Source organism: Salvia splendens, chromosome 17, assembly GCF_004379255.2.
Source record: "Salvia splendens isolate huo1 chromosome 17, SspV2, whole genome shotgun sequence".
Lineage (NCBI taxonomy): Eukaryota > Viridiplantae > Streptophyta > Magnoliopsida > Lamiales > Lamiaceae > Salvia > Salvia splendens.
The window spans coordinates 17,942,042-17,969,152 of NC_056048.1; the positions used below are offsets into that span (position 1 = coordinate 17,942,042).

General features: G+C 36.1%; 1 protein-coding gene and 1 long non-coding RNA gene across 2 annotated transcripts; both read left to right on the top strand.

Moving 5' to 3' along the window:
* The first annotated feature begins 2,822 nt into the window (after positions 1-2,822).
* LOC121774175 lies at positions 2,823-4,832 on the top strand. Its single transcript, XR_006044945.1, has 3 exons — positions 2,823-2,947; positions 4,090-4,154; positions 4,603-4,832. It is a non-coding gene; the product is annotated as an uncharacterized LOC121774175 (long non-coding RNA).
* A 6,271-nt stretch (positions 4,833-11,103) lies between these two features.
* LOC121773875 (CASP-like protein 1) lies at positions 11,104-13,369 on the top strand. Its single transcript, XM_042170792.1, has 3 exons — positions 11,104-11,474; positions 12,438-12,564; positions 12,924-13,369. The coding sequence occupies exons 1-3, from the start codon at positions 11,230-11,232 to the stop codon at positions 13,146-13,148; spliced, it is 597 nt and encodes a 198-aa protein (XP_042026726.1). The 5' UTR covers positions 11,104-11,229; the 3' UTR covers positions 13,149-13,369.
* Positions 13,370-27,111: the final 13,742 nt, after the last annotated feature.

Genomic DNA, 27,111 nt, shown 5'->3' on the forward strand with positions numbered 1-27,111 from the left:
CAATGATCTTCTAACCTATGACCTAACTCTAGATCTAAATTCTTTGTGGGAGGAGTCTCTTAGAAATTATAAGGACCTTGAAGGAGATCACAAGAAAAACCAATTGCACACACTTTGCAATTTCGAAATTTCCTATTAGTGAGGAGCTCGAAAATTGCAAGCTTGGAGGCTAGGTTTAGGTTTTGTGTAATGTGTATTTGTCACACCTCATTCATCCCTATTTATAGAGTTTGTGTAACGTCCCACTTTTTGAACTCTAATTTTTGAACCGTAAAATTTTTGCATTTAATGCTTTTAATGCCTTGAAGTCCATGGATTAAATGACGAGTGAAATGATTAGTTGAAATTCTTGTGACCTAATTGATTTAGGGTTTTGACTGTGTGTTGACCGAGTCGACTTCGTTGATTACGTGACGTGGCTTTCGAACAACGGGTGCTTGGTGAATTTATTTGCTCGAATTGGTGATGGTGTAATCACATATTGTTTTTAAATAATTTCCTTCTGTGAGTAATATTTGTTAGACTCAATTACATGTTGGGTACAATAAATTAAATAAATAAAAATAAGCAAAGATTTCTACTCTTCCTTTTCACGCATTGCCTTCTTCCTCCCAATCAAAAAAAATATTCCAAATTAATATCAGCCAGTCACGATTTAATTGTGAAATCAATTACCTTTTTACACCCTCTCCTCACGCTCCTACCGTTCCTCCACTCTTCAGTCTGTTCTAAGGGCATCCACAATGGCTTTCGCCCAGCCATAGCTCAGCCACAAACTCCTCCTGCCACATCATCAGCACTAAAAATCCTCCTGCCACATCATCAGGACAAGCAAATAGCCCAGCAATAGCCCAGCCACATCACCCCTAATTATATAAAACAAATAATTGACAATCACACAAAATACGGAATTAAATTTACGACACACATACGAGAAAATTCAATTGTATTATTAAAATTAAAAAATTACATTAATTAAAAAAATTATATTAATTTAAAAAAAAGAAGGTACATTAAAAAAATTACATAATTAAAAGAAAAACTAACGTCGTGCAATCCTCCGCGGCCACAACTCTTCAATTAAATCCTTTTGGAGTCTAATATGAGCATCCACTTGGCGCATGTCGGCATGTGCTTGGAGGAGGCCGGCTTCATCGTGCGGGACCCCATTTCGTACGTTGGGGCAGCTATGTCGTGGCTTGGACCGGCTTCATTATCGTCGTTGGCCCAACTAGTCAGTCGTACACCTTCATCTTCGACAATCATGTTGTGCATGAAAATATAGGCGTACATTATATCAGCAATGCAGTCGATATGCCACAAACGCGTTGGACCCCTAATTGTCGCCCATCGAGACTGGAGCACACCAAATGCGCGCTCCACGTTCTTGTGCGCCGACTCCTGGCGTTCCGCAAAGTAGGCCTTCCTCTCATCCGATGCGCATCTGATCGTCTTCACAAAGATGGGCCACCTAGGGTATATCACATCCTACAAATAGTCGCCCATATCATGCTGGGTCCCGTTGGCGACAAAACTGATGGTCGGACCGACGCCCTGGCACTGCCGTTGAAAAGGGGCGACGAGTTGAGGACGTTGAGGTCGTTGTTCGACCCGGCTATCCCAAAATACACATGCCAAATCCATAGTCGGTAGTCAGCAACGGCCTCCAGGATCATCGTGGGATTCTTTCCCTTGAAGCCGGTCGTGTAGACCTCCTTCCAGGCAGCGGCAAAGTTCTTCCACTTCCAATGCATACAATCTATGCTGCCTAACATACCCGGGAACCCATGCTTTTTCCCGTGCATCTGCATCAGATATTGGCAGTCTTCGTGAGTAGGGCTTCGAAGGTACTGATCATGGAAAATTTCAATCACGCCCTGATAGAAATACTTCATACAGTCAAAGGCAGTCATCTCACCGATGTGGAGGTACTCGTCCCACATGTCTCCCGCGCCTCCGTAGGCCAACTGCCTGATTACCGCAGTGCACTTTTGAATAGGTGTGTGGCAGGGTATGCCAGCCGCATCGTGCCTGAAGCGGAAATACAGATATCACTGCTCCAAGGCGTTAACAATACGCATAAACAGGGCTCTGCTCATCCTAAAACGGCGCCTGAAATTGTTGTCGTTGAACCGCGGCTCCTGTGCGAAGTAGTCTGCGTATAGGCGCTGATGTGCAACTACGTGATCACGTTAAATCACTGTTCGGCTTCGTTCATTCGACGTTCGTACTCCTCAGCATTCCCACCACTACCACCAACGTTGCTCATTTCACGTTGTTGACCTTGTACAGAAATTAAGATAGAGATAGTACTCGTTAAAACAAGTGGTGCGAATGAAAATGACGTGCAAGTCGCGTATATATAGTTTTCAAAAATTAAAAAAAATTAATTGGCTCGCCGACCGCTCGCCAGTCCGCCGCCTACAATGGCGGCGAGCGGACTGGCGAACGCAGCGGTGAGCGCTCGCGGATCGGCCAGCGCTAACCAATTTTTTCGTCGAAATGGCGCTCGTCGGTTCCAATGGTTCGGCGAGCGCCGGAAATCGGCTATCCGGCCTACTCGGCGCTATTGGAGATGCTCTAAAATTAAACCACCAATCAGCCATTAATTCCAATTATTGGAAAATCAATTACCACAATTACTCTTTTAAATCACGGCCTTTCTACCCTAATCTCCCACCGCCGCTCCCACAATCTCTTCACAAACCTTAAACACTCCAACTTTGAGGAATACGACAGAGAGCAGCGAAGAAGACGTACCATCCAACCCCTTCATCTCCTTCCCACTCTAAATTCCGGTATATCCTCGATCACGAATCTCTTTGCAAAATATCTGTTATTGCTAAACCAACTCATGAAAAAGACTCCATACAACCGAAACTGAGAGCGCAGGGAACCGAAGCCGAAATCTCCTTAGTTCAAGCCAATTCGTTCACAATCTACGAAGGTACATCACATACCCAACATCAACTCCCCTCTGCAATTACCTCAATTTTTTGTATCTCATGAAATCTGAAACCAATCTCTAATCGGATAACCGAAGCAACCGAATTAAGAACCGGACTTAAATAAATCAAGATCGTACCTTTAATGGGGAAACGGGACTAATCAGGGTGGATCGAGGCCGCTAGTGAGCCGACGAAGGGAGCTGCGGCGGAGCTCTAATTTTCTTTTAGTGTTGTGTTCTTGGGGGATATTTCACTCTAGAGTGTGAGGAAGGGAGCCGGCGTTTATTTTGAAAGAGGGGAGTTTCTGTTTTGTTTTTTTCTTTTCAAAAGGGCGTATTTTAATTGTTTAACTCCTTTAATATTTTAGTCTTTGTTTTAAAAAATAAAAGGGGAATGGCAGTGGGTTACTACTACTCCCTCCGTCCCCAAAATTCATCACCATTTGACCCGGTACGGGTTTTAAAAAATATAATAGAAAGTGAGTTAAAAAAGTTGGTGGCACGTGGGTTCTACTTTTATATATTAGTTTTATAATAAAATGTGAGTGTGAATGAGTTAGTGGAATGTAGGGTCCACTACCAAAAATGGTAAAAGTGAAAGGTGACAAATTTGTAGGAACGGACGAAAAAGAAAATAGGTGATAAATTTTCAGGGACGGAGGAAATACTATTTTATTTATTTCAGTGATTGATTAAAACTGGAAAAGTGAAGTTAGCGTGTACGTGTTTTAAATTGGGAGTACACGTGTCTTTTTGTTTCTTGTTGGACCAACTCTTTTAGCATTTGTTTTGGGCTTGAGAGTTTTGTTTTGTCTTGTTATTGTGGACTAATTTGGTGTGTATTCTTTGGATTGTTTTATTAGAGTTGGGTTGTTTAAAATAATTACTTTTGGCTGGAATGGAATTAATTAATTTCTCGTGGACACAGTTGCCACTTTCGCAAAATTTGTTGTGGGACGTGAGAGGCCGGCCGGCGTCGCCTCGACGCCGTGGGCGATCGAACTTAATCGAAATATTTAAGTTTCTAATCGGAGAAATTTCATAATCAACCGATAAATATAATCGAAGTTATAAGATGCATGCATCTTGTTTATTTACATGATTCTTTGTGTTGATTTATGTGTTTTTTTTAAATGCTAAAGGTGAAATCTCGCAAGTGAATCGCGGTCGCAAGGGAAAGAATATATTTATGGATTAAGCACTCGAGGTTGGCTTTCTTTTAAATAAGGACAATGTCCTAACTATTTATTGATGGGAATGAAATGTGAAAATGTTTATCATGCCGTATTTTGTTTTTAACGCGCCTATCTGAAATGGCATTGTCATTATTATTTAAATCGAATTCGGGTCCTTGTAGGGCCGCAAACCCTATTTGGATTAGTGTACACCAATGGTAGACCGTGTGTCAGCGTACGAGTTGGCCGGTCTAGTGACTTGGTTTGTGGCCACATTCCAAGTCATGTATGAGCAGATATGGTTGACGTCTATGGGAAAATGACTGCGCAGTCGTGATTTTGAACAATGGAATATTTTGGTGCCTCGGGCCTTTCAAAAGCTAAAACCCCGATGGTTACCTAACAATGTCATGATAAAATATAAATATCCACTGAGAATTTTATAGTACTCAGCCCTGCATGTGTTTTCTCTATGTGCAGGTTGAGCGGCGACGAGCTTGGGGTGGCGTTGAGTCGAAACTGAATTATGGTTGGATTTTATTTTGAACACCGAGGGTCGTCGTGTCTTCATACACGGTGTCACTCTTAGTCTTGGTTGCTTCCGCTGAGATAATGCTACTTTTCGCAATTATATTTTGAACCCCTTTTTCTCTTGGACCATAAATTATGAAATAGTAACCGTTTGTCGTTGGATTTAAGACATTGCTCTAATTTTCCCTCTGATATTTAAATATTAATTATTTGATCATACTCTTTATTGAAACCCTAGATTGTTTCCCTTTTCTTAAAGTCGTTTAGTTGCGACCACCCGTATTTATTAACCCTAAAAAGGGCGATAGTGACAGTTTTGATGGGCTAGGTTAGAGATCTATGGGGCTTGGATTGGGCCTCCCCTATTGGACTTTCTTTACTAATTAAATTATAACCCTTAATTTAATATAAGGTCAATGAAATATTTCCTGTGCCCCTATAAAAGAAATACTGACCGTCCATCCAATCTGTGATTACAAGCAATCTGGGTTAACCTCTTTAATATATTATTTCCCGTGTTTAAGACATTCTATATCTATTAATTAATTTGTAGTCTACTATGGGCTTTAAATTAATTAATATTTTATTTCCAAGAGTTTGTCCAGTACGAGATGTATATTAAAATAATATACTTTGCTTTTCTAATTATTCTTAGATTAAATCCAAACTGGTTGGGTTTCCGAATAATAGAACTTCTCTCGAACACCTCTTGGGGATATAGTCAAACCACGCAGGCACATGGTTCAATGTAACAATTAAACTGATATCATACTATTTATTAATTACTACTACCCAAGATATCAGGAATATTGGGTTGCGAAAAAACCACACCTACTGATAAATCAAAGCAGCGTATGATTAAATAACGTGTGTCATATATTATTACAAAGATTAAGAAATATTAAAACTTCAAGACATAGTCTTTCAGTAGATAGCAATAAAGACGCGTCTATACTTTCCATTCAATGCTATACCACACCAGTGTCACTAGTCATTCTCAAGGTAAAGACGACTTTCGGATGAACACTGCGACCTTTCGCGATAGGTACCAAAGCCTATCTAGGTTGTGAAAAACTTTTACTTCTACAAGGTTCCAGCTTAGTCACCTACTGTGATGACCTGTTCCACGACTCAGCCTTCAATGTAGAAGACTTAGACTGATATTACTTTCCGGTGTTTTAATTATATAATTAAATATATAATTAAAGATAGTGAATACCCATTAAAGTAAAATACACAGCATGAAGAAAACATTTATTATTCTCATTAAATAAGGAGAGTTTACAATATACAAGCAATTTATCAAATTCATAATAAACTGGAAAAATGTTTTTTAGTATATATGTTCCAACATATGGCTGCGGGGGATTGTCTGCCGATGTTGTATCGGACAAGGGACCGCCGCCGCCGCGGAGCGCACCTCCTCCTCCTTTACTTCGTGTGCAACCTCTTCAACCAACGCGTCGTAGGCCTCATCGTCAGAATTCATTTTCGAAGAGTGGATTTGAGAAAACTTTGAGATTTGAGATTGAAATGGAATGAAAAAAATAAAGTGGGAATAGGTATTTTACAGATAAAAATTAAAAAAAAAAAAACTGGAAATGCAACGCCACGGCGCAGCCGCGTGACCGCCGTTCTCCCACCCGGCTATGCCGGGTACGCGGCTGTGGCACCACCGCCGCGGCTAATCTGCGGCTTACAATAGGCAGCTGCAGCGACTCTACTATGGAAACTCTAAGCTGTCGTCAGAGGTGAGATCTCAAGCTGCGGTGGCACAATTCGTGCACTCACATTTGCCGCATATTTTAAGTCGACGTGACTTTGTGGAATTTTGGAGGTTTGCTACTAGGAGCCTCGATTCACTTTTACTATAAAACGATAAGTACATGATAAGTCTAATTTCATGCATTGTTTAAGGGGTTAAATTCATGCATTTACGGGTCTAACACATCTTTTTAAGCCAGGTGTGTAGAGAATTCGCCAGGTCCAGGAAAAAGAGAAGGACGTTTGCATGGCGCAAGGAAATGGCGATAAAAGTGAGCATTGTGGAAAAATGACCAGACGGAGGAGATCAAGAAGCTGAAGGGCAGAATGGAGATTTCTGCGAAAGCTTCTAGAAGATCAAACCCGCACCTATATAAGGAGGAGAGCATGCATTTTAACAGGGAGTTATCAAGAGAGGAGTTATCAAGAGAGGAGTTATCAAGGGAGGAGACTTTAGACAGGGAGCTCTCGTCTCTCGGCACTTTTGGCTCTCTTAGCTCACTCGCCATAGTCTACACACTTGTTTTATCGGGAACTTAAGGGGTTTTCGGGTTTCATTTGCTGTTAAGTAGTTGGGTAACACCGTCCTCACGAAGGGCGAAGATACAATTATTTACTTTCGTTTTATTTTGCAGTCGTGAATTTCACCGAGTTTTGTTGTTAGAAGCTCGGCCTTGTTTTCTGTTGAATTTTCGTTAACTATGCAATTTTCTGTTTCTGAATTTACCTTGCTGCTGTTGATTTCGATTATGGATGCAATTGGTTTTGAATTTATCATAGTTACTGGTTTGGATGTTTGATTTCTGCGTTGGTTTACTGAGTTTGAGTGGAAGTATTGGAAGTTTGTGTTGATCGGAGCAGATCTGTTGAATCGAAAGGTATGGAGTTGATTTTGTGGGTTGTTGGGTTCGGAATGCTTGGATCCGGAGTGGATTAAGCATCCGACATCTGGATCTAAAACAGAGTTGATCGTGGTTGATGCCTAGTTTACGTATTTTCGTTTCATTCTGTCTAGTATATGTAGATCTGTTTTATTTCCGGTAATAGTTCGACGTCCGCACTTTTACATTCTGTTTGAATCTGGAAATGTGCTCTGATTTCTTCATGTTCGCGTGTGATTCAGGTAATGAAATGCAGGTAGTTGTTAGTTAAGTCCTTAGTTTGTTATTTGCAGCTTTTATTCCGTACTTACTGTTTCTGGACGATGGTCCCCGCTGTTTACTCACTTTCTGTCTAGCTTTATTAGGAAGTTGTTTGCTCGGTCTAGGAAGTTTAATATCTCGTAGTTATGAGGATGTTCAATGTTAGCATGATGTTTTCAGTTTCCTAGGTCCAGTGTTTAATTCGTTCCTAGGTCTAGTAGGAGTTACACCTCAACCCAAATTTGCGTGGCAGCAGCCATTCACCATTTCCAAGGTCCTCTAAATGCTTTCTTACGCGTCCATCTTCGTGGGATCGATCCCTGCTTCCCTGTACTAATTCATAGTATAGCGGGTTGGGGGTTTTGAACGCGGAATCAGTGTGTCCAACGACTAAGATTTCTGATATCCTCTGAGTTCCTAGACCTCGTGATCTAGCGGATTCTCTGGATCTGAGAAGCTTGACCTAGCATTAAAAGCACACACGTTTCCAGAACCGAGTTTCAGTACACCTCACTTTACACTAACTCATTCCACTCAAATTTTATTGTAAAACTAATACAATATATAAAAATAGGTCTCACATTCACTATCTTTTTCACCCACTTTTCTTTATAATTTTTAAAATCTGTTACGAACACAAATGGGACTCCTAATGCTGTACGGATGGAGTATCATATATTGAAAGCTGAACAAAGCAATTTGGATGCAATTATGTGGGCCCTACAATAGTAAAACATTTGAAGTTTTATTTCTAAGCATTTCATATGAATAAAACAGAACAGGTCCTTAAGGGTGGTGGATTTAAAATGAACTAATGGGGACTTTTCAGCTACCAACTAGAAATTAAAGGGGTATTTAATTTTGTAGTGACGTGTTTAATAGGTTAGGGGGTTTCATTTGATCTGTACTTTCCGTATAAAGATGTACAAATGTACAATTATTTCTATTTGTTTTGTAGTTGGGAAAACTGAGAGTCTTGAACTACCGATTTAAACAAATATAAAATTAATCTCTTTATAATGATAGATGAGAATTTCGATTGGCGTTTACGTATGCTTGGTTTGATTTCTTGAAAAAGGCTCTTAAATTTCATAAAAATATGTTGTTGAAATTAATAGAGAATCTGATCTCAACTAAAACTAGAATTTATTTTTTTCCTTCTAAAGGTGGAAAGAACATTATTATTTTGAAACGGAATAAACGCTATCTAGAAGGCAGGGTGGATAATTCAACCTTAGGATAATTTCATCTTGAAAACTAGTAGCAGAATTATCTGCTTAAACTAGATCATGAATACCGATTTTACCTATTAATAAAACTATTTGGAGTACTATAGAGTGGAATTAAATATTTATAGATTGATGTTTTTAATTATTTCTTATGTTGTGGGTAACAAATCATAGATAATTTTAACATATTTACGTAAGTATAAAACACGAAAACGTGTATACGTACGGACTCCTGCAAATATACATTGGTTATTAATTAATACTTCCTCCGTCCGTCCCCCAAATATTGTTCCATTTTGACCCGGCGGAGCTTTAAGAAATGTAATGAAAAGTGAGTTGAAAAATTTAGTGCAATGTGAGCCCTACATTTATATATTAGTTTTATAATAAAATGTGAGTAGGAATGAGTTAGTGGAATATGAGGTCCACTGCCAAAAATGGTAAAAAGTGAAATGAGACAAATTTTGTGGGACAGACGGAAATACAAAAATTGGACAAACTTTCAAGGACGGAGGGAGTACTAATTAGAAATTATTTATGTTTTACCTCAAAATAAAGAAATTATTTATGTAATTAAATAGTTACAGATTGATGTTTCATAGTAGAATTTATTAATTCATAACTAAAATTTGATATTTCACATTTACAATTTAATCCAAATGTAATTAGGACAAATTATCTGATAGTGTTGGCAATCAAGTTTCCACTCTCTACAATAAGCAAAGCATCCTTAATTTCAAGCTTCCAATGAATCATTTGCAGAATATATCGCAATTGTCATTTATCACGGGAGAAAATATTATGACACCAATCATTGAAAATATATAGGTATTTGAAGAAACCAGCAATATTGTTGGTTGAGAGGCCCACATACAACTAACACATAGTATTATATTATGAAATTAAAAAAATTATAATCAAACAAATAGAGTAGAAAGGGATTTTATAATTTAGACTTCAATTATTACTAGTATTTACAAGAGAAAATGATACGGGCCCAATAATTATGTCGTATATCAATAAAATAAAAATAGTATCGAAGCACAATTCAAGAAAGACGAGAATGGTAATTAATATATAGTCCATTATCGTATTATGAATGGTAACTAATACTATATTTGTTCTTATTGAAACTTCTTGTCTAATAAATGATTTTAACTCGTTTATAAATGAGAAGATAATCATCCCTCTTACAAAATCTTTTAAGGAATCATTTATAATATAGTACTATAGCGGGCTCAAATCTGTCATATGTTTCTTTGTCGCAAGTGTGGAATTTTAATGATCATTTTGATCAACGCATTGCGAGGGCATATTAAAACTCCCTATAGTCTCACATCGACAAAATGGTAATCTTGACTACTCTATAAATGAGCTGATAATTCTCACCAGTACTCCATTTCTAAGCAGTTTCCAGTGGATTTATACAAAAAGATTATATAATACTATCATTTTTCTTATTTTTGTAAAATGCAGATTTATTTAGTCGATTGGCTAAATTTTTTGAAGTAAAACATGGTGCTGCGAAAGTGTATGATAATTGGTAAAGCAAAAATTGGTTGGAAGATCATCTTTTTGCAGCGTTGATTGAACTAACAATTAGTAAAATATATGGATTATTTATCTATAACTAGTAACTATAAGTATAATATAATTGTTATTGTTGTTTCACCTTGTCAACGTAAATACCATGCATTCTGTGAGTAATTGATTGGCACTAAATTACTATACTTGTAATGTACTATGTCCGACCCTTATTAATTTACATTAATTTCACTTTTTGTCTGTTTTCAATAATTGGCAATTTTACTATTTTTGGTAATGGACTCCATATTCACTAACTCATTTCACCCACGTTTTATTATAAAATTAATACTCCCTCCTATGCAACTTTATTTTGTGTGTTAAGTGGAGATAGTAAAGTAAGAGAGGGGAATAAAGTAGAGATAAAGATGTTTTTATTTTTAGTAATGGGTCATCTTGATTGGGACAAACCAAAAATGAAAGTGGGTCATCTTTAGTGAGACAGAGGGATATATAAAAGTATGATCCACATTTCGCTAACTTTTTCCATCCACTATAATTAAATTTCTTAAAACTCGTGTTAAGTCAAATGGTGTCAATTAATGGGACAAAGAGGGAGTAGTAGTATTAGATAAGTAAATGTAACGGATATAATCAAGTGGGTTGTTAATCTCTCTCTATTTTTCATTTTGAACTTTACAACGTTTCAATTAAGGGATCGATAAACCCTTCACCAATAAAAATAAATGTAAAGTACTTACCCTTTAGATATATATACCACAAAATCACTTAGCGTGTATGTAGAGAATTCCCATTTCCCAACCAAAATAACTATACCTTTCTATATATACATCATTTAAATCATCTTGCATATCTAAATCACTCATACAAAAATAAAACAATACACCAACTATAGCATGGCCTCCTCCACAGAAACCCCACCAGTTCCGGTAGTTGAGGCTCCGGTGGAGGAAGTGGCGCCTAGTGAGACACCACCGGAGGTGAAAGCACCGGCAGCACGGGTGAATTACCTCGCCCTAGCTGAGGTGGTGCTGCGATTTCTATTGTTTGCTTCAGCCGTGGTGGCGGTTGTGGTGATTGTTACCAGCAAGGAAACAGTGAATTCAAGAGATGCCAAATTCAACCACTCACCAGCTCTCATGTCAGTTATACTTATATATATATATATATATATATATATATATATATATATATATGCACGCACAAATACACTGATTGTGTGCTATATATTTATATGTTTATGCATGACATGAGTTGATTATACATACAAGACAAACTAAGTAAAATTAGTGTTGCATATTACAATAATTTTTACGTCTCTATAAATTTTCAAAAAATATTTACAGTTGCGTATATATTACCTTCTGAACGAAATATAGTTAAATAATTTTATTTATTACTATTAGATCTTATCCCATTGCGATCTCTTGGGTGGAAACCTGAGATTTTGTTAGTTATATTTGTCTGGAATTCTTAGAAAGTTTTGGAAAATATTTCTTGATTGATTTTGAGATTCATGTGATTTAGTATTTCTATATGTATATGTGTATATATGTATACACTATAGATATTACCTGATAATTAGTAGGAAAAAAAAAATTACTCCATGTATCCGCAATTAAAAAATGCCCCATGTTGTCATTTCGGGGTGTCCGCAATTTAAAGTCACATTTATCTTTTTTTATTTTCTTGTAAGTAAGTGGACCGCACCATTCACATAAATTATTACACTCACATTATATTATAAAATCAATATATAAGAGTGGAGTCCACATTCCACTAACTCATTTTTCCATTTTTCTTTATAAAATCAAACAATCTTTTTAAACTCATGTCGAATCAAAATGCGACTATAAATAGCGGACAGAGGGAGTATAAATTAAAACTAGTAGTATAATATTTTGATGTACATATGATATAATCTTTGACTATCACATGTTGTTGGTGGTTGGTCATTACTGTGCCATCACAAGCAATGCTACAGTAAATATATTATGCTTAATTTGACTTTAATTTGAGATTACTGTCTTAGGCTAATAGTATATGATATTATAATTAAGTAGTAGTAGTATAAAATTAATCTGTTGTAATTATAAAAATGCAGATACTTTGTAGCAGCACTCTCAGTTGCGGGGTTGTACAGCATCATCACCACACTCTTGTCATTTTATACTCTCCTCAAACCTGGCTTCTGCCCACAACTCTTATCTCATTTCCTCATTGTTGATGTTGTAAGTTTTTCAACTTTAATACTCTCCCTCCCTCCCTCCCTCCCTCCCTCCGAAATAGACTAAATTGCCCTTCATGGCCTTAAGGGTATTTTTATCCAAAAAAATGAAAAAGTAGTTCCAATGATATTAAGTCGAAGTTGACGGACATCAAAAGATATTTTCATATATTATGGACCAAAAATGATAGTTTGACAAAGTTTGTAGACTAAAAAAAATATTCCCTCTTAAAAAAAACCGTATGCGAAAAGATCAGTAGATTTTATTTAAAATCATAAGTCGGTCTATGAGACATATATAGTGGTTTCAGTTCTGCATGTATACCAATACGCTGCATTTATTTTGTTTTTGTGTAAATCCAGCTACTGCTAGGAATTGTTAGCGCAGCAACTGGATCGGCAGGTGCGATTGCTTACACCGGTTTGAAGGGAAATTCTCATCTGGGATGGGGTAAAGTTTGCAATGTTTATGACAAGTTTTGTACATATGTCGGAGCTTCCGTTGCTGTCTCGCTCTTTGCCTCGGTTGTGCTTGCTCTCCTCATTCTCCTTTCTCTCTACTCTATCTCCAAGAAGATCCCAAAATAGTCCATGTAAAAAAAAAGACCTAGCATGTGTGTGTGCGTGCGTGTGTGAATTGATGATCGTGAGTTTGTGTATAAATCAGTTTGTGGAATTGCATGCTGTCTGTGAATATGTATTTATATCTTGCATGTGCATATGTAACAAAGTAGGTTTCCTTGGTCGAGATTCTCTATACTAAAATGTTTCCTTGAATGACATCCACAATCATCAAAGGTTTGTAATTACTTTTTACTATACAAATTCAATATTATATAGTTGCATATGTGCTTTCCAAGTGCAAAGAAAGCAATAAATAAAATTACAACATCTATAGAAATATAATTTCGGCAAAATCAATTCAAAGAAGTAAACACTAATGTGGTGTTCGGTTTTCAAGATAAAATAATACCAAGATACAATCTAGGATTGAGTTGTGAGATTATTTTAGTCATAGGAGCTTAGCTATATCTAATTATACCATGATTATCCATCTAGGATTGAGTTGTGAGGTTGAATCTCAAGAACCAAACACACTACAAATTTAATCATGTATACAATCTTGCAAACCGAACACCCCCAATCAACATACTGCAATAGTGAGAGAGGCGTGGAGCATTGGTGTGTCCATAAATTTATATTCGTGGGGATTGATCGGACCAAACTATAAATATAATATTTAGATAATTATTTTATATAAAATTTAAATAGCACCATTTTATATTGTACTTTCTCCGTCCCATTCAAGATGTCCACCTTTCCTTTTTTGTTTGTCTCAATCAAGATGACCACTTTCCAATTTTAGAAATAACCTCCTCTCTCATCTCTCTTCATTAAAATATTCAACTACATTTTTCTCTCTATTTTATTCCACCAACAACTCTTCCTAAAATCTCGTACCATTAAAATATGTGAATATCTTGAGTGGGACGGAAGGAGTAAGAGATACTTAGTTAATTTCTATGAATATCCTGAAAATGACTCAATAGTTTTATTGAAATACTTGTAAACATTTACCTATCACTACAAAAAACTTACATGATTTTTTAGGGACACAAAAATTGAAACACAATTATTTGCATTGGAAAATTTTAAAATATAACAATACTTTAGGACGCAAAAAAACATTCATAAATGAAAGACAAATTAACTTAATCTTTTGCATTTTTAGAAAGCTTCCAGTTACGTCCTTTAATTTTAGTTGGGACACTAATAATAAGAACACTTATTGCTGGGCACCGGGGCTGATTTTCAATTTTTTTTAAAAATTAATTTATTAATTTTCTTCCCTTATAAATACCTCATCCTTAATTATGTGTGAGAGAAAAATATGAGTAGAGAATTAATTTATTAAGTATTTTAATTTAAATTATTTAGGCATTGACATTAAAAATAAAAGAAAATAGTGTTGATGTGGAAATGAGATAGACTCTATGAAGGGCTCCCATTGTAGAGAAATGGGCTCTGAGATGAGCTCCGGATTTAAGGCTCCGATTGAGATTGCTCCTAGAGCATTCACAATAAGGGCCTTAAATCTGGAGGCCATCTCATAGCCTATCTCCATTCCTCTTGCCACGTCAACAGCCCATCTCTGAGACTATCTCCATTTCCTCCTGCCATGTCAGCAGTCCATCTCAGAGCGTATCTCCTAGCAATGCAACCAATCTCAGAGCCTATCTCATTTCCACATCAACACTATTTTTATATATTTCACTTTTAATTGTTGGTGAAAATTAAAGATAACGTAATAAAAAAAACAAATTTCATAAAAAAAACAAGATAAAGATAGATAAAAACATAGACAACAACGGCAACACACATCAATCAGACTCGGATTCCGGCTCGTCCTCCTTGACAAGACCTATCTTTCTCTTCATCTCTTGGATGGTTTTCCAGATGGAATTCTTCACAAATCGATGTTTGGCTTTCATGTGCATGCCGTAGAGGCCCACCATCGATTGTGCGAAGGCGGCACTGCCCAATGCACAATCGTCCTGGACTGGTGCGGATTGGGTATCCGTCCCGCTAGACACTACCTTCCCCGCCTCCGCTTTCGCCTTCGTTGCTTTCTCGTCGATTGGGCACTGGGGAGTAGGCTCACTTGGCGTTTGGTCCTCTGACAAGTCGATAGGGTCTGGCCCACCGCAGCTATAGCTCCCGGAGACCGTCAGGCGCGTCCTCACCGATCTTGTCTGCAACGCCTCCGACATACCCGTTTTGGCTATAACGGGGTCCTCAGAGATATCTTCCCAACAACGAGCAAGAGCAATCGACTCCTCTATTGAGTAGGTACTCCTCGTACGCCATGCTGGGGTTTGGTACCCTTTCCACAATGGAAGACATGCATAAACAAATAAATCAGATCTACACATCTATTTGACTGATTATGGGATAAATTACTCACATGTTAAACACATAATTACATACAAGAACCCAAATAATTCATGTAAAAGGAATTTAAATCCTAATTCATGAATTTCTACGGTTTAGAATTACCGATCTGATTCTCCAAATAATCGACGATTGCTTTGACCTTCTCCACGTGATGTTCTTTGTACTCAACCATGAACCTTCTAATTTGTATCCCGAACTCAGATAAAGACCTTTGGGTGGGTAAAGTTTGTTAGAATAGAAAAGGGCTTGGTCGGAAAGAAGATAGAATTTTAGTCTTGGAGAGAACTGAAAAATGCGTTCACTCCAGAGAGGGGAGAACGAAATTTTAAATTAAAATTCTTATTAATCTCCTTTCTAATCTTCTTTTATAAAGACTTATGATGGGCTAGATTAGGGATCCATGGAGGTTGGACTTGGGCCGAACCTATTGGACTTTTACTGATTAAATTGAGACCCAATTTAATTCAAATTCAAACAGAATATTATTATCATCCACTATAATATAATAATATTGACTGTCTGTCCAATCTCAAATTACGAGTAATATGGGCTTTACCTCTTTAATTTATTATTTTCCATGTTTAAGATATAAATATTCATTAATTAATTTAAGTATGCTATTTGACTTTAATTAATTAATACTCCCTCCGTCCCACAATATTTGTCACTCTTTTCCATTTCGGCCCGTCCCACAATAATTGTTGCACTTTATTTTTACCATAAATGGTAAGTAGGTCACACATTCCACTAACTCAAATCACTCACATTTTTTTTATAAAACCGATATAAAAAAATGGGTCTCGCATTCCACTAACTTTTTCAACCAACTTTTCTTTATATTTCTTAAGACTTGTGCCAGCAGCAAGAGTGACAATTATTGTGGGACGAAGTGAGTATTTTTTTCCAAGAGTTGTCTAGTTCAAAATCTTTATTTATTATTCTGGAACAAATTCCAACCGGCCGAGTTCGAAATAATAAACATTTTTTCAAACACCTCTTGAGGATATTATCAATACTAGCATCTCTAGACATTGATCACTACTGCACAATATATCAGGATTCTTGGATCGTGAAAAATCCGCACCATTTGATAAATCAAAGTAGTGCATAATCAATATCGTATGCTCAATGTTATATCAACAGTGATTAAGAAATAACAATCACCGAGACCTCGTCTTTCAGTAAATAACAAGAAAGACTTATCTCAACTGTTAGATCCTTCATTGCTACACCACACCAGTGTCGTTTATTCCCTAAGCTAAGGATATATGCAGGCATACACTGCAACCTTTCACGATAAGTAACCATAGCCTATCTAGGTTGTGAAATTATATTTCTCTTCTACAAAGAACCAACTACGTCACCTTCTGTGGACGTCCTTCACGACTAGTCTACTATGCAGAAGAATTACACTTGTTTGCTTCTTATACATTTAAATGTTTAAGAAACATCTTATAAATGCATAAGCAAACATCAATGCGATAAAATTACTTCTTCTCGCCTTGGGTTAAAAGTTGATTGTAGAGTTTATTGTATACAAACAATTCTATCCGTGCAACATGCTCGAAATATGCTCTTCAGTGTACCAATCCTAACACGCCCACCCTCAGACATCGCCCCCACTTTCTCCTTCTTCTTCCCCTTCGCTGCCTTCGCCTTCGGCCTAGGAGGAGACGGCTCCATGTCTGACACCTCGTACTCGTCGGTGCGGAAGTTCAGGTCTTTTACCGGAACTTGGGTTTCCAGTTGAACAGTGAATTCATTAGTCCTGGGGATACCAAAAATGCTTGGGCACATCATTGGGCAGTAGACATCATCACCGGAACGCGATGTGTTCATCGATCTACTAGCACCAACATATTGGGGGCCATTGAAAAGAGGGAGACCAGACCTCCTTGGCACGGAAACTGGTTTCCCCCTCATCCCAAACTGGGAGAATTGGTTTCCCACCCCGAACATGTTTTCCGCAGGAAATTGGCCGCCCCGGGGAAATTGGCCACCCCCGGGAAACTGGTTTCCCGCAAGCAGGTTCGAAAGTGACCTCCTTGGCCGGCAAATCGGTTCCCATGACTGGAAATAGTGGACTCATCGGAATTCATTTTGCTAGAGGAAAGTAAAAAAATTAAGATTGGAGATGGAAGAATGTAAGTTGATGGGGAATGAGATGTATATAATGGGTAGAAGAGATGAATTAAATTAAAAAAAATAAAAAATATCGGCGCTTATATCGGCCCGAGCCCCTGCAATGGAGGCCCACGGTAGGGCCGATATGGGCGTCGGCCGGGGCGATGCATCGGCGAGAGGGGAGAGGTGTTGGGGATGGGAGATCGGCCCCTCCCCACAATGGGAGCCGATCAACGATGATAGGGTGGCGGATCGGTAGACGGTAGCGATCGGCCACCATTGTGATTGCTCTCAAAATAACATTCATATCGGTAATTTTATGTAACAAATCCACAGAGAAGATAATTCATATGTAAACTTCAAATGTCCGCTATTTAATTGACGCATTTTATAAAGGAAATTGTTGAAAAAGTTAGTGAAATGTGAGTCTTCTTTTTATATTTTACTCCCTCCGTCCCGGATAATTTGTCCCATTTTTTCATTTCAATTCGTCCCACATAATTTGTCTCATTTCACTTTTTACCATTTTTGGTAGTGGACTCCATATTCCACTAACTCATTCCTACTCACATTTTATTATAAAACTAATATATAAAAGTAGGACCCACATTCCACTAACTTTTTCAACTCACTTTTCATTACATTTCTAAAAACCCGTGCTCGGTCAAAGTGAGACGAATTATCCGGGACAGAGGGAGTAATAGAAAATGTGAGTATAATCGGTTAGTAGAGTATAAGGTCCATTTACCAAAAAGGTAAATGTGTCTTTAAAAATTAGATAATCCAAAATAGCAAAACATGTCAGGTTTTGGCAAACAGATAAAGTATATATCAAAATACATATAAAAAGAAATAAGAAACGGCCAAAATCTGAACCAGGACAATTAAAACCACCGAAAAATCGGTGATTCCAAACCGGAACTGAAACCGCCAAATATGCTCACGGGGGCGGTCCTGGTTAGGCATGCACAACGGTTCCGAACCGCCGGTTCCGGTTCATGAACCGGCGGTTCACGGTTCATCATATGCATGAACCGGAACCGGCCCGCCAAGGGTCCCGGCGGTTCCGGTTCCGGTTCAAAAAACCACCGGTTCACGAGGCTGTTCAAAACCGTCGGTTTTTGGCATGAACCGGCGGTTCAACCGAAAATTTTAAAAAAAAATACTTTTTATTTATAAAAAATGATTTTTATACTTAAATACAATTTTTACAAATAAATGAATACAAGAAATTCATAATAGCCCATAGATATTTGATGGGCTTGTGAATTTATGAAACCATTCTTGGTTGTTTCTCTTTTATAGAGACATCCTTGAATGTTTTATGTTTCACTTTCGATGTGGGACAAAATCATTCTTGGTTGTTTCTCTTTTATAGAGACATCCTTGAATGTTTTATGTTTCACTTTAGATGTGGGACAAAATCATTCTTGGTTGTTTCTCTTTTATAGAGACATCCTTGAATGTTTTATGTTTCACTTTCGATGTGGGACAAAATATGTTGAAGTATTTTCTTTTATAACTACATGTTTAGAGCATTCATTCATCTTTTTCCAATGTGGGATACAAAACTTTCTTTTATCTTCTACTTTTCTTCATGTTTTGTATAATATATATAAACAAAATTATTATTCAAATATATTCTTGATTGATAAAAATAAAGAATTATTGAGAAATATGATTTGTATATAGAAAATATTTATTTATATAATAATTATTGTTAGGTTTATACAATTTGTATAAGAATTATTCTTTCAATGTGTATAATATTATTTATTAGTTAACATATACATAAATTTATAAACCTAAGCAAATCATTAATGATAAAGAATTAATGAATAATAGTTTATGTAATAATATTTGTTGTTAAATTATAATAATAGAAGATAGAGTATTAATATAGACGAAGAATGATGGACGATCTATAATATACTTATAAATAAAGACTTTTATCCCACATTGAAATAAAGAGTAACACATCCAAAATGTGTAACTATAAAAGGGAATAATTCAATATACTATCTTCTAAATTAAATAAAATCCAATATACTCTCATCCAAGTATTGGCATTTTAAAAATCAAATCCAACTTTAAGTATGGAGTAATTTGTTTTTTGTCTTTTTAGTCTTTATTATGTATAAAATGTGCTTAAACAAATTTCAAACAATAAGGTGAAAATTACAATTTTATTGATAATAAATTTGAATTAGACTAAAAATTACAACTTGTAATGAATATATTTTATTTACAAAAATTAATAAACAGTACTTAAAGTTAAACCTTTTGATTTTTAAAATATCAATACTTAATATTGGACTTGAGCATTTAAATTGGAAGAGAGCGTATTGAATTATAGGGAAAACACTACTTGAATTATAGAGAGTGTATTGAATTATAGAGAGTGTATTTCAACTTATAATGAATATATTTTATTTACAAAAATTAATAAACACTACTTAATATTTTATTTATCATTAATGATTTGCTTATGTTTATAAATTTATGTATATGTTAACTAATAAATAATATTATACACATTGAAAGAATAATTCTTATACAAATTGTATAAACCTAACAATAATTATTATACAAATAAATATTTTCTATATACAAATCATATTTCTCAATAATTCTTTATTTTTATCAATCAAGAATATATTTGAATAATAATTTTATTTATATATATCATACAAAACATGAAGAAAAGTAGAAGACAAAAGAAAGTTTTGTATCCCACTTTGGAAAAAGATGAATGAATGCTCTAAACATGTAGTTATAAAAGAAAGTACTTCAACATATTTTGTCCCACATCGAAAGTGGAACATTAAACATTCAAGGATGTCTCTATAAAAGAGAAACAACCAAGAATGATTTTGTCCCACATCGAAAGTGGAACATAAAACATTCAAAGATGTCTCTATAAAAGAGAAACAACCAAGAATGATTTTGTCCCACATCGAAAGTGGAACATAAAACATTCAAGGATGTCTCTATAAAAGAGAAACAACCAAGAATGATTTTGTCTCACATCGAAAGTGGAACATAAAACATTCAAGGATGTCTCTATAAAAGAGAAACAACCAAGAATGAGTTTGTCCCACATCGAAAGTGGAACATAAAACATTCAAGGATGACTCTATAAAAGATAAACAACCAAGAATGGTTTCATAAATTCGCAAGCCCATCAAATATATATGGGCTATTACAAATTTCTTGTATTCATTTGTTTGTAAAAATTGATTTTAAATATAAAAATCAATTTTTATAAATATTTTTTTTAAAAAAATTCGGTTGAACCGGCGGTTCAACCCTGAACCGGCGGTTTGTACCGTTGAACCGCCGGTTCAAACCGGTAAACCGCCGGTTCACGGTTCACGCATCCTTCGGCCCTGAACCGGCCCGCTGGAACCGGCAACCCACCGGACGGTTCAAACTGCCGGTTCCGGTCCCGATTCTGGTTCATGAACCGGTGGGCCCGAACCAGCGGTTAACCGCCGGGCCGGTTCGGTTTGTGCACGCCTAGTCCCGGTTAACGATTCTTTGAAACCGGAACTGGAAATTGACCAACCATGTGAAACTCCACTTGGACATGTTAGTGAAGGGGCCAAAAAAGGCTTCGTCTACTCTAGGAAAATCATACAACATGGACTAAATGTTGGGTTCTACATATGAGCGGCTGTGGCTCCACTTGTCATTTTATTTACTCCCTCTGCCCAACATTTTAAAGAGTTACTCCCTCCGTCCATTAATAAAAGTCATGTTTTGCCATTTCAATTCGTCTCGTAATAAAAGTCCTATTTCAATTTTACTATAAATGGTAAATCATTCCACCAACTTATTTCACTCATATTTTATCCACAAATCCACTCTTAAAGACCGAACTAGAGACCAAATTAGGGTCATCCATTTTCTCAAACTAAGGCTTTGAATGTGAGAGGGAGGTCTAAATCTAGAGGGGACAACATCAATTCTTCTGGAAATGGTAAAAAGCAAGGCAGAGTGTAGCACCTCAAAATTTTGACTTTTGTTTTCTTTAATGTGGTTGTCGATTTGGAATTTCATTCATGGAATTTAATTTCTATGTGTTTGAGTTAACGATGTGAAACTAATTGTTGTGAGTTATGTGGAATAATGTACTATATTTTCCAATGTGGGAAATTAATTAAATGTGATCATGCATTTTGTTCTAGCCATTTTATTTGGAATTTTCGGCCCCTTCAAATTATTGGAATTAATATTTTTTTTGGATTTAATTAATTGTTTTGGGATATTTATCCAAATTAAATCCAAACCAAATTATCCCTAATTTATTCTACATGATTTTCGACCCTTAGCCTTGCTGGGGTTTGGAGCCCCTTGCACAGCGGAAGTCATGCATTCACAAATAAATCATACATATGGATCTATTTGACCGATTATGGGATTAACTGATTCACATGTAAAACATTGAATTGCATACAAGAACGCACAAAAATCATGCTTAAGGAATTAAAATCCTAATTCATGATATTCTACGGTTTAGGATTACCGATCTGATTCTCCAAAGAATCGACGATTGCTTGCGCCTTCTCCACGTGATGTTCTTCGTACTCAACCACGAATCTTCTAATCTGTATCCCGAACTCAGATAATGACCTTTGGGTGGGCAAAGCTTGTCATAATCGAAAAAGGCTTGACTAGAAAGAAGACAGAATATCAGTTTTCTCAAAAACCGATTTTTCGTCCACTCCCACTGGGGAGCACGAAAATTAAGAGTAAAATCACTTCCTTTTGTCTTCTATTTAGTCTCCTTTATATAGAGTTATGATGGGCCAGATTAGGGATGCATGGAGGTTGGACTTGGGCCAAACCTGTTGGACTTTTACTAATTAAATTGAGCCCCAATTTAATACAAGTCCAATAGAATATTATTATCATCCACTATATAATAATAATATTGACTGCCCGTCCAATCCCAAATTACGAGTAATCCGGGCTTTACCTCTTTAATTTATTATTTCTCGTGTTTAAGATATAAATATCCATTAATTAATTTAGGTCTGCTATTTGACTTTAATTAATTAATATCTTTTTCCAAGAGTTGTCTAGTTCAAAATCTTTATTTATTATTCTGGAATAAATTCCAACCGGCCGGGTTTCTGAATAATAAAACCTTTTTCGATCACCTCTTGAGGATATTATCAAACTGGACTCACCCAGCACACGATTCATTGCAATAACAATACTAGCACCTCTAGACATTGATCACCACTACCCAAGATACCAGGATTCTTGGATTGCGAAAAATCCGCACCATTTGATAAATCAAAGTAGTGCATAATCAATATCGTATGCTCAATGTTATGTCAACAATGATTAAGAAATAACAATTACCGAGACCTCGTCTTTCAGTAAATAGCAAGAAAGACTTATCTCAACTGTTAGATCCTTCAGTGCTATACCACACCAGTGTCATTTATTTCCTAAGGTAAGGAAACATGCGGACTGACACTGCAACCTTTCACGATAGGTAGCCAAAGCCTATCTGGGTTGTGAAATTCTATTTCTCTTCTACAAAGGACCGACTACGTCACCTTCTGTGAACGTCGTTCACGACCAGTCTACTATGCAGAAGAATTAGACTTATTTGCTTCTTATACATTTAAATGTTTGAGAAACATCTTATAAATGCATAAGCAAACACCAATGCGATAAAATTAATTATTCTCGCCTTGGGTTAAAAGTGGATTGTAGAGTTTATTGTATACAAGCAATTCTATCCGTGCAACGTGCTCGAAATATGCTTTTCAGTATACCAATCCTAACAATCTCCCACTTATACTCAAAATCATGCTTTCGAGTATACCCATTGCCAAAACTCTCCCACTTATACTCTAAGCAGGTCTCGGGCCATGATACATCGAACTACCGTACTTTTCACCTCATGTGTAAAACATGTTGCCATATAGGCATTTTGTGAAAAGTTCTGCCAGGTTGTTCTCTGATGATATCTTGGAAACCATAACGTCTTGCTGCGCACTTAATCCTTAATTAACTTCATACTTCATCTCTATGTGATTGCTTAGCTTTATCAGATCGTGTTTCCCTCGAGTTAGACATATGACTAGAGCAATTATAACAAAATATAATACTCATACACATACTCAGAATCACGGTCAAAGCTATTAGGATGTTACTGAGATGAACAACTACCTTAGTAGTTTCCGATGAAACCACACTTGTAATTTTCATGATGGAGTCTATGATTTGATCAACACTCCTTCATGTCTCAGTATTCAACTCCTAAAGTGAACACATAGTCAGAGGATGACTCGATCACCGATCAATTATAAAATCGAGTCGATGTAACCTAAAGGACATAACATGGATGTCTGGTAAACTAGAGCATACTGTTTAGTCTTCTTCAAGTACTATAGTATATTCTTTACCCAATCCAATGTCCTTGGCCATGGTTAAAATGATATCATGCTTCTATGCCAACGGCAAAGCTAATATCTAACTTAATACACATCAAAGCATATATGAGACTTCTAATTATGGAACTATTCTCATTCTTCTTGATTTCATTCAATGTCGAAAAACACTTGACTAGAGACAAAATAATTACGTCTAGAAAAAGAAAAACTTTTTCTTGGAATTTTCAATGCTAAAGTGTCTAAGTATTATGTAGATGTAGGATTCTTTAAGAAAACATACATTCTTTTTCTAGCAATCTAATGACACAGATGCTTAGAATGTAACTAGATTATCTTAAATCCATCATCCTTAAACTGGGTAGACGACCAGTTTCCTAGGCTAGATGACCCTCTTAGTTGTTTATCAACTTTTATAGATGTCATCATCGTAGAGTACCAAGAATACCAAATATAGTGCACTTTCAACTTTCTTGCCTTGTATTACATAACCATTAAGATGTTCCATGCAGATGATCTACTCAAGACTTCTACTTAAAGAAAACTGTCTTGACAATCATAGTACATACATCCTAATTTATGTAGGCTACAATAGACAATATACAGATCGACTTAGGCAAAAATGGCAGGCAAGAATATAATTCTCTCTGGGTATAACCCTTTGCCATTATTCTAGCCTTTTGAGATCCATACTTACACTTGCAGGTCCACTAGCTCCCACTGACTGAAATAGTTTATGGGTAGTATCGCAAGTCTTGCAAACATTCTTGTATATTTAAGATTGTTATTCAGAATCTATCATCTTATCAAGAATGATTATCTGAATAAGTCATTGCGTCCTTGTAGTTACAGGGATTATGTTCAAGTTGATCTAAGACTGAGTCTTAAGACTCTTTTAGACCCATGAACTTATTATGTTCGCAAAGAACGCTCCCACTACGACACAACTCTTACAATCTTAGGTACAAACGTTGATTTTCTTAGTGCATAAGTTTCTAATGGTATGACTTCTTGGTTAAGATGGAAAATAGATATTCTCATTATCTTGAGAATTATCATGTTTGTTAGGTTTGTAGTTCTCCTCATAATCTTCATCAAAGAATCTAGTATTCGTGTAAACAAACACACATCTTGCCGTGAAGATTAAAGAACTTGTACATTTTCTATCATTTGGGACAACCTTAAAACATACCTCAGTACACAAATCCAATTACTTGGATACCTTTTCCAAAACATGTGTTGGAATAACTCCACACCTTGAGAGGTGCTGGACTAAACTTGGCTCTAGTCCACAACTCGTGTGTTGTAGAAGGTACTGATGTTATGATAGTTTCTTTAAGGTATAACTCGTTGTTTCCAACGTATATCCCATCAATGATAAGGTGTTATTGAGTAAAACTGTTCACTTATCGAACTTGTCTTCGAGAGACTTCGATATCTTCTTATATGACTATCCCATTCTTTAGAAGAATGCTTGGAGTAGTCAACTAGGATTTAACTCCCACTACTGATCTTAACTCATTTGCTCGTCTCCTATGGTGTAAACCACTGAGACTCACTAGTCTTTCTATGTTGCATCTCTATAAGTATTCTGAATCCCTTGAACCACCAAAGGATTCTAACTTATAGTGCATCAACCAGACTTACTTGACCTTTAAGCTATTTAACAAGCAAGTTGTTAAAATCTCGATAGTCATTTGAGTTAGACAAAATCAGTTTGAACAATTACTAAGTACTTTCTTGGCCTTAAGTCTAAGTGCCATAAATACTTTATTGTTCATTGTATAAGAAGTTGAACTGTTGTGTTAAACTCAATCTTGTTGCAATTACATTGTTTAGATACTATGATGTATAATTTGTTTTTCTATGGTACCATGATTGATATTCAATCCACATTTCTCAATAATGCAAGCATTATAAAATGAAATTGAACATCGTAGAATCATAAATGAGTTTAGAAACTGAATATAAATTCATTCTAAACAAGACTGTACCAATAAAATAAAATCTCTAACATCAAAACAAAACAATAAAGTGAGTATAAATAAATAGCTCCCACTGCAACAACTGCCCAACTGGATCTAGATCTTTCTTTTAGAAATTGCATTGTTATCTAAGTCATTGTCCTTCTGTAGAAGAGGTCAATCCGACTCACAATGCATCTTCTCTTTGCATTTTCACCAAAATTTTTGTAGAATTTTGTCAAGGAAATGGAGGACATGAATTGGTGAGTATAAACTTTAAGTTTTCAGCAATGAGAATCTTATCCATTTAATATTTCCAGTCTACATAATTTTGGCCTTCGAGTTTGATTTCTTTAAGGTTCGCAGACATTATTAAGAATTTGGCTGAGAAGAAATAAAACTATTTATCACATACTATGCTTAATACATAATCGCAAACAACCACAAAATAATTTATGTATCTCGCAACCGTGAAAACCAAAATAAGTACGTCTCTAGGGAGGTCATACAAATTCGGATTCCAATAATTTCCTGGTCACAATACCAACGGATAGTCCAGAGACCACTAAGGTGGCATGGCCGCCAAATATTGCCTAAGCATTTACCATAAATATTTGCATCTAGGAATTTCATTTCTGTTTTGATACTCCTTCTAGGGAAGGTCGTACGCCACTAACAAAATTCCATAGCTATCTTATAAATATGTTTAAACACATGAACTTGCAATTTCGTAGGATTATGGCTCCCACTAGGGTGGGTCGCGATAATATTAGAAACATGCTTCCAGTTTAAACAATTTACCATTAAGAAGTCTAATCTTATGAACTTGCTATTTCGTAGGATTATTGCTCCCACTAAGGTGGGTCGCGATAATATTAGAAACTGCTTCATATATAGACCAATTTAAGGAAACCATATACAACGCACTGTTGTAATTATCGCCTAGTCATTTTAAACATGGTTTTTGCATAATTATCACATAAGTAGATGAGGGAGACAATCCACTTAAAACAGATAATCACCAAATAAACAGATAAATCCATTTACTTCATGGTAATTAATCACACTGGATAATTATTGAAATCATTTAATAAA